The 12,736-nt window shown below is 45.2% G+C and overlaps 1 protein-coding gene across 1 annotated transcript in view; it reads left to right on the forward strand.

Moving 5' to 3' along the window:
- LOC140187779 (cytochrome P450 2D26-like) overlaps nucleotides 1-12,736 on the forward strand; it is a 32,088-nt gene that overhangs the window by 11,404 nt on the left and 7,948 nt on the right. The window contains exons 2-5 of the mRNA XM_072243494.1: nucleotides 3,347-3,515; nucleotides 5,744-5,896; nucleotides 7,264-7,424; nucleotides 12,268-12,441. Coding sequence (XP_072099595.1) covers nucleotides 3,347-3,515; nucleotides 5,744-5,896; nucleotides 7,264-7,424; nucleotides 12,268-12,441 — 657 coding nt within the window. The remainder of the gene's footprint in view (nucleotides 1-3,346; nucleotides 3,516-5,743; nucleotides 5,897-7,263; nucleotides 7,425-12,267; nucleotides 12,442-12,736) is intronic.

The following is a 12,736-nucleotide window of genomic DNA, read 5'->3' on the forward strand; positions in this document are numbered from 1 at the left end:
GACTGTATAAATCTCTTGGACTTCCAGTTAAGTTGGTTACATTTCGCTATTTTTGAGCAGAGTTTAATAAATGTTTGATTTATAAAACCCAACTCAATTCTATATTCATTGTTGACGGTCACGTGACATAACTGTCAACTGATATGTTCTACAAACCTGCTAATTCCCACAGTTATCTCTACTCTATCTCTTCCCATACAACCTCCTGTAAAAGTGCTATTCCCTTCTCTCAGTTTCTTCACCTCAGCCACATCTATTCCCAGGGCCCAACTTTCCATTCCAAGACATTAGAAGTGTCCTCCTTCTTCAAAGAGCAGACTTAGCATTCCTCCACTATTGATGCTGCCCTTTACGTGCATCTCCTCCCTTTTGCATACACCCACACTCACCCCGTCCTGCCACAGCCTTAACAGTAATAGAGCTCCTCTTGTTCCCGACCTCCCACCCCATCATCCTCTGCATCCAACACATTATGCTTTGCAACTTCTGCCATCTTCAAAGGGATGAGACCACTTAACATAGCTTTACCTCCCCTTCCCTTCCTGCAGGGATTGCTGTCTCCATGATTCCCTTCTCCATTCATCCCTCCCGACTAATCTTCGTCCTGACATCTATCCCTGCAAATGACCTAAGTGCAACACTTGTCCGTACACCTCCTTCCTCACCTCCATTCAGGCCCCCAGACAGTGCTTCCAGGTGAGGAACACTTCACCTGAGAATCTGCTGGAGTTGCCTATTGTGTCCAGTTCTCCTGATGCAGCCTCTTCTACATTGGTGAGACCTGTTGTAAATTGGGGAACTGCTTCGTCAAGCATCTCCACAATATCCGCTACAAGCGGGACATCCTGGGTGCCAACCATTTTAATTCTGATTCCCATTCCCATTCCAACGTGTCAGTCCATGGCTTCATCTTGGGACAGGGTGGGGGAGCAACACCTACATTCCATTTGGGTGGCCTCTAACCTGTTAGCATGAAAATGGTTTTCTCCTTCACCATCACAACACCCATCTCCATTCCCAACTCTGACCCTTCACTTCCTCTCACCTGCCTAATACTTACCCCTGGGTACCATCCTCCTTTCCTTTTTCCTATAATCTTTTCTCCTCTTCAATTATATTCCTTCTTCTCCAGCCCTTGGCCTTTCCCACACACTTGACTTCATAGCTTCACCTATCACCTTCCAGCTAGCCTCTTTCCAACCTCCCCCACCTTTTTATTCAGGCATCTTCCCCCTTCCTTCTCATTCCTGAAGAAGAGTCTTGGCCTGAAACGTCAACTATCTATTTATTTCCATAGATGCTGCCTCACCTGCTGAGTTCCTCCAGCATTTTGTGTGTGTTGTTTTGGATTTTCAGCATCTGCAGACTTTCTTGTGTATATATCCTGGTGTATGTATCTTAGCTGTCCAAATGTTCCAGGGTTGAGTGAAGAAACAATGAGATGGTATCTCCTGTGTATTTGACATGCTGGTAGGCAAATTGGAGTGGATCCAAGTCACTTCTCAGTCAGGAATTGATATGTTTCATCGCCAACCTCTCAAAGCACTTCATCACAGTGGATATAAGTGCTACTGGACAATAATCATAGAGGCATGTTACCACGTTCTTCTTAGGCACCAGTGTAGGTGAAGCTTGCTTGAAGCAGGTTGGTACCTCTGACTGCCAAAGCGCGAGGTTAAAGATCTGAGTGAACACTCCAGCCAATTGATCAGCACAGGTCTTTAGTACTTGGCTAGTTACTCTGCCTGGGCCGAGTGCTTTTTGGGGTTTCATCCTCCTGAAGAATGCTCACACGTTGACTTCAGAGACTGAAATCTTAGGATCATCGAAGGTTGTGGGAGTTTGTGATGGTTCCTTCATGTTTTAACAGTTAAAGTAAGCTTAGAAGACATTGAACTCATCTGGAAGTGAAGCCCCATTGTCACCTATGTGACTTGATTTTACTTTATAAGTGGTGAGAGCATTCAAGGCCTGCCACAACTGTGGAGCATCCTTTGCTGATTTAAGTTTAGTCCAGAATTGCCTCTAAGTGTGCCTGCAGAAAAGGAATCTCAGGGTTGGATGTGGTGACATGTATTGACTCTGATAACAAATTTTACTTTGAACTTTGAGATGGCTTTCCAGAGATTATACCTCGACCTCTTGTAACTTCCTTGGTCACCAGACTAAAATGCCTCTGATCTGACCCTCAGTGGATTGTGGAACTCATCGTTCATCCAAGCCTTCCGGTTGGGGAAGACTTGAATAATTTTGTTCGGCAAACTCATCTACAACTGTTTTAATAATGTTCGTAACAACCATAGTGTGTTCGTTCAGATCCACAGATGAATCCTCGAGTACGGCCCAGTCGACTGACTCAAAACAATCTAGTAGTTGCTCCTCTGCATCGTGCAACCACCTCTTTGTTGCTCTAATTTCTATAACTTTATTCTTTAGCTTCTGCCTGTATGCAGGTTGGAGAAGGACAGCCAAGTGACCAGATTTCTCTGAATGTGGTCTGGGTATTGAATGATAGGCATTCCTTATCTTAGTGTAACAGGTGTCTAGAGCATTGGGACCTCTGGTGATACAGTTTATACACTGATGGTAATAGGGCAGGGATTTCTTCAAACAAATAGAAGTCTATACCTATGATTTGAAATGTGTTGGGACAGACTGCTTCTTGTTTGGAGATGGCATCGTGCAGTATCTCAAACACTTGGTTATAGTACGCCTCTGGTGGGATGTAAACTCCAGTGAGGATCACGGATGAACTCCCTGGATAAATGGAATGGATGGTGTTTGATCATTAGCTTGTAAAGTCTGAGGGGGAGCATGAGTTTGACAAAGCCACCACATCGGAGCACCGATGAGAGCGTATGATAAAACACACACCTCCTCCTTTTGCCTATTCTGAACCGGTAGTTCAGTCCATCTGTGAATCGAGAAACCTTCGGGGCTGATCGCCATATCTAGCATGCACCGAATGTCGTTATGGTTCTCTGGCATCGTATCAGCATTGAGAACGTTTCTCAAAAACTGTGTGCCCCTGGTGCTGCTGCAGCTGGTCTTTCAATGCACCTGTATATTTCTTTTACATGACAATAAATTTGACTTTGAAGCACAGCATTTGTGGCAGGATTTGTTACTGGCCCATCTAGGGATGAATAGTGAGTGGGGAAACAATGGCCCAAGGAATCCAGCCTATTGAGTTCAGTGGCAATGGGGCCAGAGAGCTAACAGCAGCAGTGGAGCAGAGTAAATAGGTGCTGGGTCTGACTGAGAACTCACCGATGGTGCAGTCTCTGTTCTTTTCTGTGTTCGGTCTCTGAGAGTTACGGTAACGTCCTGGTGCTTTCTCTTTCAGCTGTGGAAGAAGTACGGCGATGTGGTGAGTTTAGAGTTTGGATGGACAAACCTGGTGGTGCTGAGTGGCTACAAGACCCTGAAAGAGGCTCTGGTGAAGAAATCGGAAGACTTTGCAGATCGGCCCAGCCTTCGAATCTATGAGAAGTTCTTAGAGCAGCATGGGGAAGGTGAGTGTGAAGCTGGGTGCAAAGACTATCCTGGGCACCAGGTGGAGGGATCAGGAACTGTTGAACTTTGGATGTCTCTGTGAATGAGTACTGCGCCCAAAACCGCACCACCAGTTTGGGGGAATGTCACTGTGTCCAGGGAAATGCAGCCAGTGGCCCTCAAGGGGCTCAGCAACTGTTTCTTTCAGGATGACGAAAAATTATTCAAATGCCAATGGGTCACGGAATATTTTCCCCCTCTCTCCCCGGACACACTGGTCACCAGATACACTGTGTATACTGTGGTCCCTGGATTTTTGGTTGAACTTCCCCTGGACACTCTGGCTCCAGTCTCCCAGGATACACCAAATACTGTGGCCCAGAGGGGGTGAGAGCTGGGGGAAACTTGAACAAGTGCTGCCTGTGTGTACTTTATTTTCTGTTGATTATATTACAACAGATTATGGTGGGTAGGAAAGTTTTGGATGACCCACTTTTGCACGCAGACCCAGACAGCTCAAAATGTTGTCCTGATTCTTTAGGAGCTGGGTAAATATCTTATTGTAAATTAAAATGAATCAGTTCTAGAAGTCAATGAACAGAGAAAGAAGCCCTTCAACAGTTCAATAGTTCCATTTAATATCAGAGAAATGTATAAAATACACATCATGAAATTCTTGTTCTTCACAGACATCTTCAAAAGCAGAGGAGTTCCCCAAAGAATGTGACAGTAAAACTGCTAGAACCCCAAAGAACCGCCTCACTCCCCCCCCACGCACAAATAGCAGCAAAGCAACAATGCTCCCCACCACCACTTACTTCAGCAAAAAAAGTATCAGCTCCCTCCATCCACCAAGCAAGCAACAGAAAAGCCCCCAATAAAGACCATGATCTGTAGTGCAGCAAAAATTCCAGGTGTGGCCTCACCAGTACCCTGTACAGTTGCAGCGTACCCTCCCAGCTCTTAAATTCAATCCCTCTCACAATAAAGGCCAACATTTGCCTTCTTAAGAGCCTGCTGCACCTGCAAACCAACCTTTTGTGATTCATGCACAAGCACTCCCAAGTCCCCCTGCAAAGCAGCATGCTGCAATTTGTTACCATTCACATAATATTCTGCTCTTTCATTTTTCCTTCCATAGTGGATGACCTCACATTTACTAACATTGTCCTCCATCTGCCAGACCCTTGCCCATTCATTTAACTTATCTATAACTCTCTGCACACTCTCCGTATCTTCTGCACAATTTGCTTTTCCACTCAATTTAGTAACATAAGCATTACATTTGGTCCCCTCTTCCAGATGGGTAATGTATATCGTGAGAAGTTGCAGACCCAGCACTGACCCCTGCGGCACACCTCTCACCACTGATTGCCAACCAGAGTAACACCCATGGAGCCCAACTCTCTACTTTCTATAAGTTAACCAATCCTCTATCCATGCTAATGCATCAGCCCCATCTCTATGCATCCTTATCTTATGGATAAGTCTTTTATGTGGCAGCTTAACGAATGCCTTCTGAAAATGCAAGAAAATAACATCCACCTGATCCCCTCTATCCAATGCACTCGTTATATCCTCAAAGAACTCCAGTAAGTTTGTCAAGCAGGACCTGCCTTTGCTGAATCCATGCTGTGTCTGCCTGAAGGATCCATTTCTCCCCAGATGCCTTGTTATTTCTTCTTTAATGACAACTTCAATGGGAGCATGCGATTTGCCGAGTATGGAGCCCCTAAACTGCTGATCAGCTGTTCCCAATATTCCGTTTTCTCCCGTGATGCTTCAGTCAGTGGCACTGACATAGACTCGGATCATCCACAGGGCCATGAACCCTTGAAATCTTGCAGGTGCACTTGTCATCAAGGCCGCATCCTTCGGATTTCAAAAGGCAGCCGGTAGAGGGTCCCACCAGCGCAAAGAACCAAATTCTGAGGATAACTGCAGGTCAGGGTCTCCAACAGAACCCCATCCACCCTGAAAAGGAAAAAGAGAGAGACATCAAAGGTTGAAATAAAGCTGTTTCTGCAGATGAGCTCGAAGGAGTTGCCGTTAAGCACCATGGTAGCTCCGCCCTTTCTTATAACCTCAGCCCACCATCTCCATGGTGACCATCAATACTAACAGATTTCCCAGTACTTAGTCTGTAGCCTTCTCTATCTTGCTATTTCAAGTGCTCATTTAGATCCTTGTTGAAGGACTGGATGAAAATAAAGATGAATGAAATGACATTCTCGCTACACCCATCCAGGTATCGTGTTTGCAAAGTACGGAGACTGGTGGAAGCAACAGAGGAAATTTTCAATCTTGACCCTGAAGAACTTTGGGCTCGGAAAGAAGTCCCTCGAATTGCGAATTGTGGAAGAGGCTGAATTTTTAATTCAAGGTTTTGAAAGTGAACAAGGTGGGTGATTCTGAGGAACAACTGCTGTTCTTCGGTCTTGTGCTACGGTTGGTGGTCTGGCACCTTGGTAAAGCCAGTGTGTCACGGAAGGACAGCAGGGCAGAGGCGAGCATCTGCAGTTCGGGTAAATGGTTTATTATTGTCACACTCAGATGGTGGTGTGAGTGTGGAATGAGCTGCCAGCAGAAGTGAAAGATGTAGTTTCAATTGCAACATTTAAGAGACATTTGCAGAGATATACTGATGAGAGGGGTATGGAGGGCAGTGGTCTGATGCAGGTAGGTGGACTAGGTAGAAGGGTTTCTATGGGTTAGATGGGCTGAATGGCCTGTTTGGGGGCTGTAGTACTCTATGGGATGTACTAAGATGCAGTCTAATACTTTGCTTTGCTTGCCATCCATTCATACAGACCATTCCATGATACCAGCACACCAAGCTAGTACAAGGGAAAATACAACAATGCAGAATGCAGTGTTACTGTTACAGAGAGTGCAGTGCAGGTAGGCAATAAGGTAGATTGTGAGGTCCAGAACGGGATAGTCTGTGAGATGAAGAAATTTTCTGATTATATGAGAGGCCCATTCAGTAGACACACAACAGTGAGATAGGGGCTGTCCTGCAGTCTGGAGGTATGTGGTTTCAGGCTTTTAGATCTGCTGCCCAATGGGAGGGAAGAGAAGAGAGAATATAGCTGTCTCCACTCTCATCTACATGGGCATTTCAAAGGGATCGACCATTTCAGCTCATATCATAGTGTTTATGCCAAGGGAAAGAGGGACTTTGGATCCAGTGCTAGCACCCAGGATGGAGGATGTGTTAATGTTTAATCTTCCCTTTAAGGTGTAACAGCCCTCCTGTAGATGAATGAAGCTCTTTCAGATGCTTCATTGGTGTTCAGAAGCAAATAACAACCATTTCTATTGATGTTGCCCTTCTAACAAAGTGATGTAGTTCCAAACTGCTTCATAGAAGAGTACCCAGATCAAAAACACCAAATTAGTCAACAGAGGCACATTTGGCAATGTGACCAAACCCTGGATCAAAGGGCTCCAGAGGTTCAGAGCTGGAAGTGACCTGGGTGAATGGACACACAGAGAGTGAACTGAAGTATCCCTCTCTTATAGTTAATCTGAATTTTGTCTTTCACTCATAAGGCATCCCCCGAACTCTTGATTCTCCTGTAGCCCAAGTGAATATTGAACTGAGTCAGTGGAAGGTGCAGCTGGTGTTGCAATGAAGAAAATGGTAGAAGTCTCTGGAGATTGGGTAGAAGAACAGTTCCCAGTGAGTTATAGCGCAGGAGAAAGTGGCAGAGATTGCAAAAATTGAAAGAGGTTGAAAGAACTAATTTCTTATCATTTATTCAGATCTCCCTTTTGATCCACATTTCCATTTAACTTATGCGACCTCGAATATCATCTGCTCCATTGTCTTCGGTGAACGCTTTGATTACAGTGATAAGAAGTTCCTTCAACTTTTGCACATGCTTCAAGAAAGCTTTATGTTGGAAGGTGGATTTTGGGGACAGGTAAGGAAGACTGTTCATTCAATAATGCACGAACACTTGTGGACATTGTGGGCTACTGCCATATTAGTCAGCTGCAAGTTTCCATCAGTCTGCAGTAGTGGAGAGAGAAGAACTGAGTCATTAATGCAGGTGGACAACCTGCAGCTGAGCCCACCAGAAGAAACGAGTTATCTGAAACTGTTGTCCTTGATGTTGGGTCCAGAAAGTAGGAACAGGTCTGGATGGAAGTTGATGTGATATTCCTTAAGCTGATGTATCAGTGTTGGAGGCCACAGACAGATTGTTCAGACTGGAAGACTAAACTTATGATTTTTCTCTCACTGACACCACTAACACTGTCTGATTCGCTAGATATTTCCTACTTGCACATGTTCCTTCCTCTGTCTCTCTCCATCCTCGGTGATCAGTTGGCTTCATTGACAGCCAATAAGACCATCAGTTCACAAGTTCACCTTATTCCATTTGCCCGATTGATCCACCTGTATACACATCATTTCTGCAATCTGCAATTTGAAATTAACTTGTTTTCTGTCTTTCGCAATTCTAAGCTCCAGCACAAAGTCTACTTTTCTGTAAGTACCCCGGGCTGCTGAATGTTTCCAGCATTTTCTTTTTTACTTCACATGTCTTGCATCTGCAGGTTTTACTTAGAGTTTTCAAAATTTTGCGGACAAATATCCTGTGAAATATTGTCATGTGGTGAAAGTAGAGCAGATGTCAGGAAGGAATTCCTTCAGGGAAAGACAACAGGGTTAGAAATGGGTATCTGAGTAAAGAGACTCTCAGTCCTTGTACTTGTGCTGCTCACGGCTGAGGGGAATGAAGAAATGCATTACTGTGTCCTGAAGGTGTTGGGGTGGGAAGGATAGTGGTAACACAAATTATTCTGGCGTGATCTTCCCTCAGATTCAGCTTTCAAAAGATCCCTGCATTACAAGCAGGCGGGCTATCTTCCATCGAAAGAGGAGAACAGGTTGTTTGGCACACATAGAACACTGAGAACAGTATGGCAAAGGAACAGATCCTTTGGCCATGATGTTTGTGCCAAGCATGATGACAAATCTCTTCAGACCTATATCATTCTATTCTCTGCAAATTCATGTGCCTATCTAAAAGCTTTCCTCAGAGGTTCTTTGAGATTGTCATAGCCGGAGTTGTGGGGAGGGGTAGGGGGATGAACTCCACTATCTATTAAATGCTCCCAGTGGCGTGCATCTCAGATAGCCTCTGACAACCAAGTCCAGCTCCTGGTCTTTACATGTGGATTAGTTACTAAGCCTGACAGAATAATTTCTACAGTCAGGAGAAGGGGGCCAATGTAAACTCCTGATGCCTGAAAACCAATCACTCCAGGGGGATGGAGCTTTTCAACTGTGGTTTGCAGCTCATCAAAGAGAAAAAAAACTCTGACCTCAAACCCCTGTGGCCTTGCAACTATATGCACTTATGGGAAAGGCTTTGGGAGTAAACCCTGAGGTAAAATCCCGAGCTGGAGTCCCTAACGCAGTCTTAAGTTGAGGTCAACGTTGACTAGCAACTCCTTTGTTGCTGCTGGTGACAAACTGTTATCGGTCTCTTCCATTCCTTTGGATTCTCCAGCTGCGTGGAGAGGGGGAGTCTGCTGCACGGGTCGCAGCTTGCTAATCGTATCGTACTGAGTTGCCTTGTGTATCGAGACTGTTGTTAGAGAGCTGGGACACAAAATCCATGTTCAACTCCGACCAACGAAGGCCTCATTCAAAAAGCGTCAATGGTTCTCTCATGTCTCCTTCCACCACCACCCACCTCCAACAGTACATTCCAGGCCCCCACCACTCATTGTAATCTAAATATATCCTGCACATCTCCTTTAAACTTTTCCCCCTCTCACCTTGGATATCTGCCCTTCAACATTTTTACCCTGGGAAAACAAACTCACTGTCTTATCTGCTCATAATTTTATAAACTTCAGTCAGTTCTCCTCACAGTCTCTGATGCTCCAGTGAAAGCAGTCCAGGTGGAATCCCGTCCAGATAGTGGGGTGCAGGACAAAATTAGGAAATGATTCTGCCCCAGATAAAGAAAGTACTGCTGCCACTGACATGTGATAGTTACTGTTGTAGGCCTCTTACCCTTCATTACTTACAGAATAGTACAGCACAGTACAGGCCCTTCAGCCCACAATGTTGTGCTGACCCTTAAACCCTGCCTCCCATATAAGCCCCCACCTTAAATGCCTCCATATACCTGTCTAGTAGTCTCTTAAACTTCACTAGTGTATCTGTCTCCACCACTGACTCATGCAGGCAATTCCATGCACCAACCACTCTCTGAGTCAAAAACCTTCCTCTAATATCCCCCTTGAACTTCCCACCCCTTACCTTAAAGCCATGCCCTCTTGTATTGAGCAGTAGTGCCCTGGGGAAGAGGCAACGGTTATCCACTCTGTCTATTCCTCTTATTATCTTGTACGCCTTTATCATGTCTCCTCTCATCCTCCTTCTCTCCAAAGAGTAAAGCCCTAGCTCCCTTAATCTGTAATCATAATGCATACTCTCTGAACCAGGCAGCATCCTGGTAAATCTCCTCTGTACCCTTTCCAATGCTTCCTATAGTGAGGCGACCAGAACTGGACACAGTACACCTAGTGTGGCCCAACCAGAGTTTTATAGAGCTGCATCATTACATCGTGACTCTTAAACACTATCCCTCGACTTATGAAAGCTAATACCGCATAAACTTTCTTAACTACCCTATCCACCTGTGAGGCAACATTCAGGGATCTGTGCACAAGTACCCCGAGATCCCTCTGCTCCACCACACTACCAAGTATCCTGCCATTTACTTTGTACTCTGCCTTGGAGTTTACCTTCCAAAGTGTACCACCTCACACTTCTCTGGGTTGAACTCCATCTGCCACTTCTCAGCCCACTTCTGCATCCTATCGATGTCTCTCTGCAATCTTTGACAATCCTCTACACTATCTACAACACCACCAACCTTTGTGTCGTCTGCAAACTTGCCAACCCACCCTTCTACCCCCACATCCAGGTCCTTAATAAAAATTACGAAAAGTAGAGGTCCCAGAACAGATCCTTGTGGGACACCACTAGTCACAATCCTCCAGCCTGAATGTACTCCCTCCACCACGACCCTCTGCCTTCTGCAGGCAAACCAATTCTGAATCCACCTAGCCAAACTTCCCTGGATCCCATGCCTTCTGACTTTCTGAATAAGCCTACCATGTGGAACCTTGTCAAATGCCTTACTAAAATCCATATAGATCACATCCACTGCACTACCCTCATCTATATGCCTGGTCACCTCCTCAAAGAACTCTATCAGGCTTGTTAAACACGATCTGCCCTTCACAAAGCCTTGCTGACTGTCCCTGATCAGACCATGATTCTCTAAATGCCCAGAGATCCTATCTCTAAGAATCTTTTCCAACAGCTTTCCCACCACAGACGTAAGGCTCACTGGTCTATAATTACCCCGACTATCCCTACTACCTTTTTTGAACAAAGGGACAACATTCGTCTCCCTCCAATCCTCCGGCACCATTCCCGTGGACAACGAGGACATAAAGATCCTGGCCAGAGGCTCAGAAATCTCTTCCCTCGCCTCGTGGAGCAGCCTGGGGAATATTCCGTCAGACCCCGGGGACTTATCCGTCTAATGTATTTTAACAACTCCAACACCTCCTCTCCCTTCATATCAACATGCTTCAAAACATCAAACTCACTCATATTTTCCTCACCGTTATCAAGTTCCCTCTCATTGGTGAATACCGAAGAGAAGTATTCATTGAGGGCCTCGCTCACTTCCACAGCCTCCAGGCACATCTTCCCACCTTTATCTCTAATCGGTCCTACCTTCACTCTTGTCATCCTTTTTCTCTTCAAATAATTGAAGAATGCCTTGGGGTTTTCCTTTACCCTACTCGCCAAGGCCTTCTTATGCCCCCTTCTTGCTCTTCTCAGCCCCTTCTTAAGCTCCTTTCTTGCTACCCGATATTCCTCAATAGACCCATCTGATCCTTGATTCCTAAACCTCATGTATGCTGCCTTCTTCCACCTGACTAAACTTTCCACCTCACTTGTCACCCATGGTTCCTTCACCCTACCATTCTTCATATTCCTCACCAGGACAAATTTATCCCTAACATCCTGGAAGTTAGAGAAGTCTATATAAATAAATAACAGATGGGGTATGAGGGGGAGGTGGGGCTTTAGCAGAAGTTGGAGAAGTCTTCTAATGCCCCACCTCCCTCTCGTACTCCATCCGTTATTTATTTATATACACACATACTTTCTCTCTCTCTCCTTTTTCTCCCTCTGTCCCTCTGACTATACCCCTTGCCCATCCTCTGGGTTTTTCCTCCCCTCCCCATTTTCCTTCTTCCTGTGCCTCCTTTCTCATGATCCTCTCATATCCCTTTTGCCTATCACCTGTCCAGCTCTTGGCTCCATCCCTCCCCCTCCTGTCTTCACTTATCATTTTAGATCTCCCCCTCCCCCTCCCACTTTCAAATCTCTTACTAGCTCTTCCGTCAGTTAGACCTGACGAAGGGACTTGGCCCGAAACGTGGACTGTACGTCTTCCTAGAGATGCTGCCCGGCCTGCTGCATTCACCAGCAACTTTGATGTGTGTTGCTTGAATTTCCAGCATCTGTAGAATTCATCGTGTTTGGGTTTTCCAAATACTCAGATGGATTATTGGATATGGCTTCACCAATCCAGCCCATCTGACCCTGCCTTGGTTCTGTTTTTCTGTCAACGTTGGAATTTCCGTTCTTTATTTTAAGAAAAATCAGAGAACTGAAGAGGATGTATTTAATTTCTAAATCTGTTTCCGTTGCAGTTGGTGAATGCGTTCCCCTTCCTGTATTACCTTCCAGGACCGCAAAACAAAATATTTCAAAATCTGCGCAAAATGGCTCAATTTTTGCAAGAAATAATCACAAGTCATAAGGAATCATGGGATCCAAATTATACCAGGGACTTTATTGATGCTTTCTTAACACAACAGGAGAAGGTAGGTGATGATTACTGAAGCATCCGAGAGGCAGTGCTTTGTGTCCTGGTATTTCCCACTTTTCTCATGTTGTTGGGTCCTTAGTAGGAAATATTACTGCAGCATCCCATACTCAGTACTGGTTTAGGTAGCAAGACCACATCAACTTTCCTCAGATTCTCACTTGTCTAAACTTCGTGGCTGAAAACCCTCAATAAATCCTTCTTGTGAGCTCTCCAGGACTTTCACACCTTTCGCAGGGCCCTACAGTTGCCTCTATGCTCAACTCACCCATTCTGATCAAGATGCCCAACTC

Source organism: Mobula birostris, chromosome 25 (genome assembly GCF_030028105.1).
Source record: "Mobula birostris isolate sMobBir1 chromosome 25, sMobBir1.hap1, whole genome shotgun sequence".
Classification (NCBI taxonomy): domain Eukaryota; kingdom Metazoa; phylum Chordata; class Chondrichthyes; order Myliobatiformes; family Myliobatidae; genus Mobula; species Mobula birostris.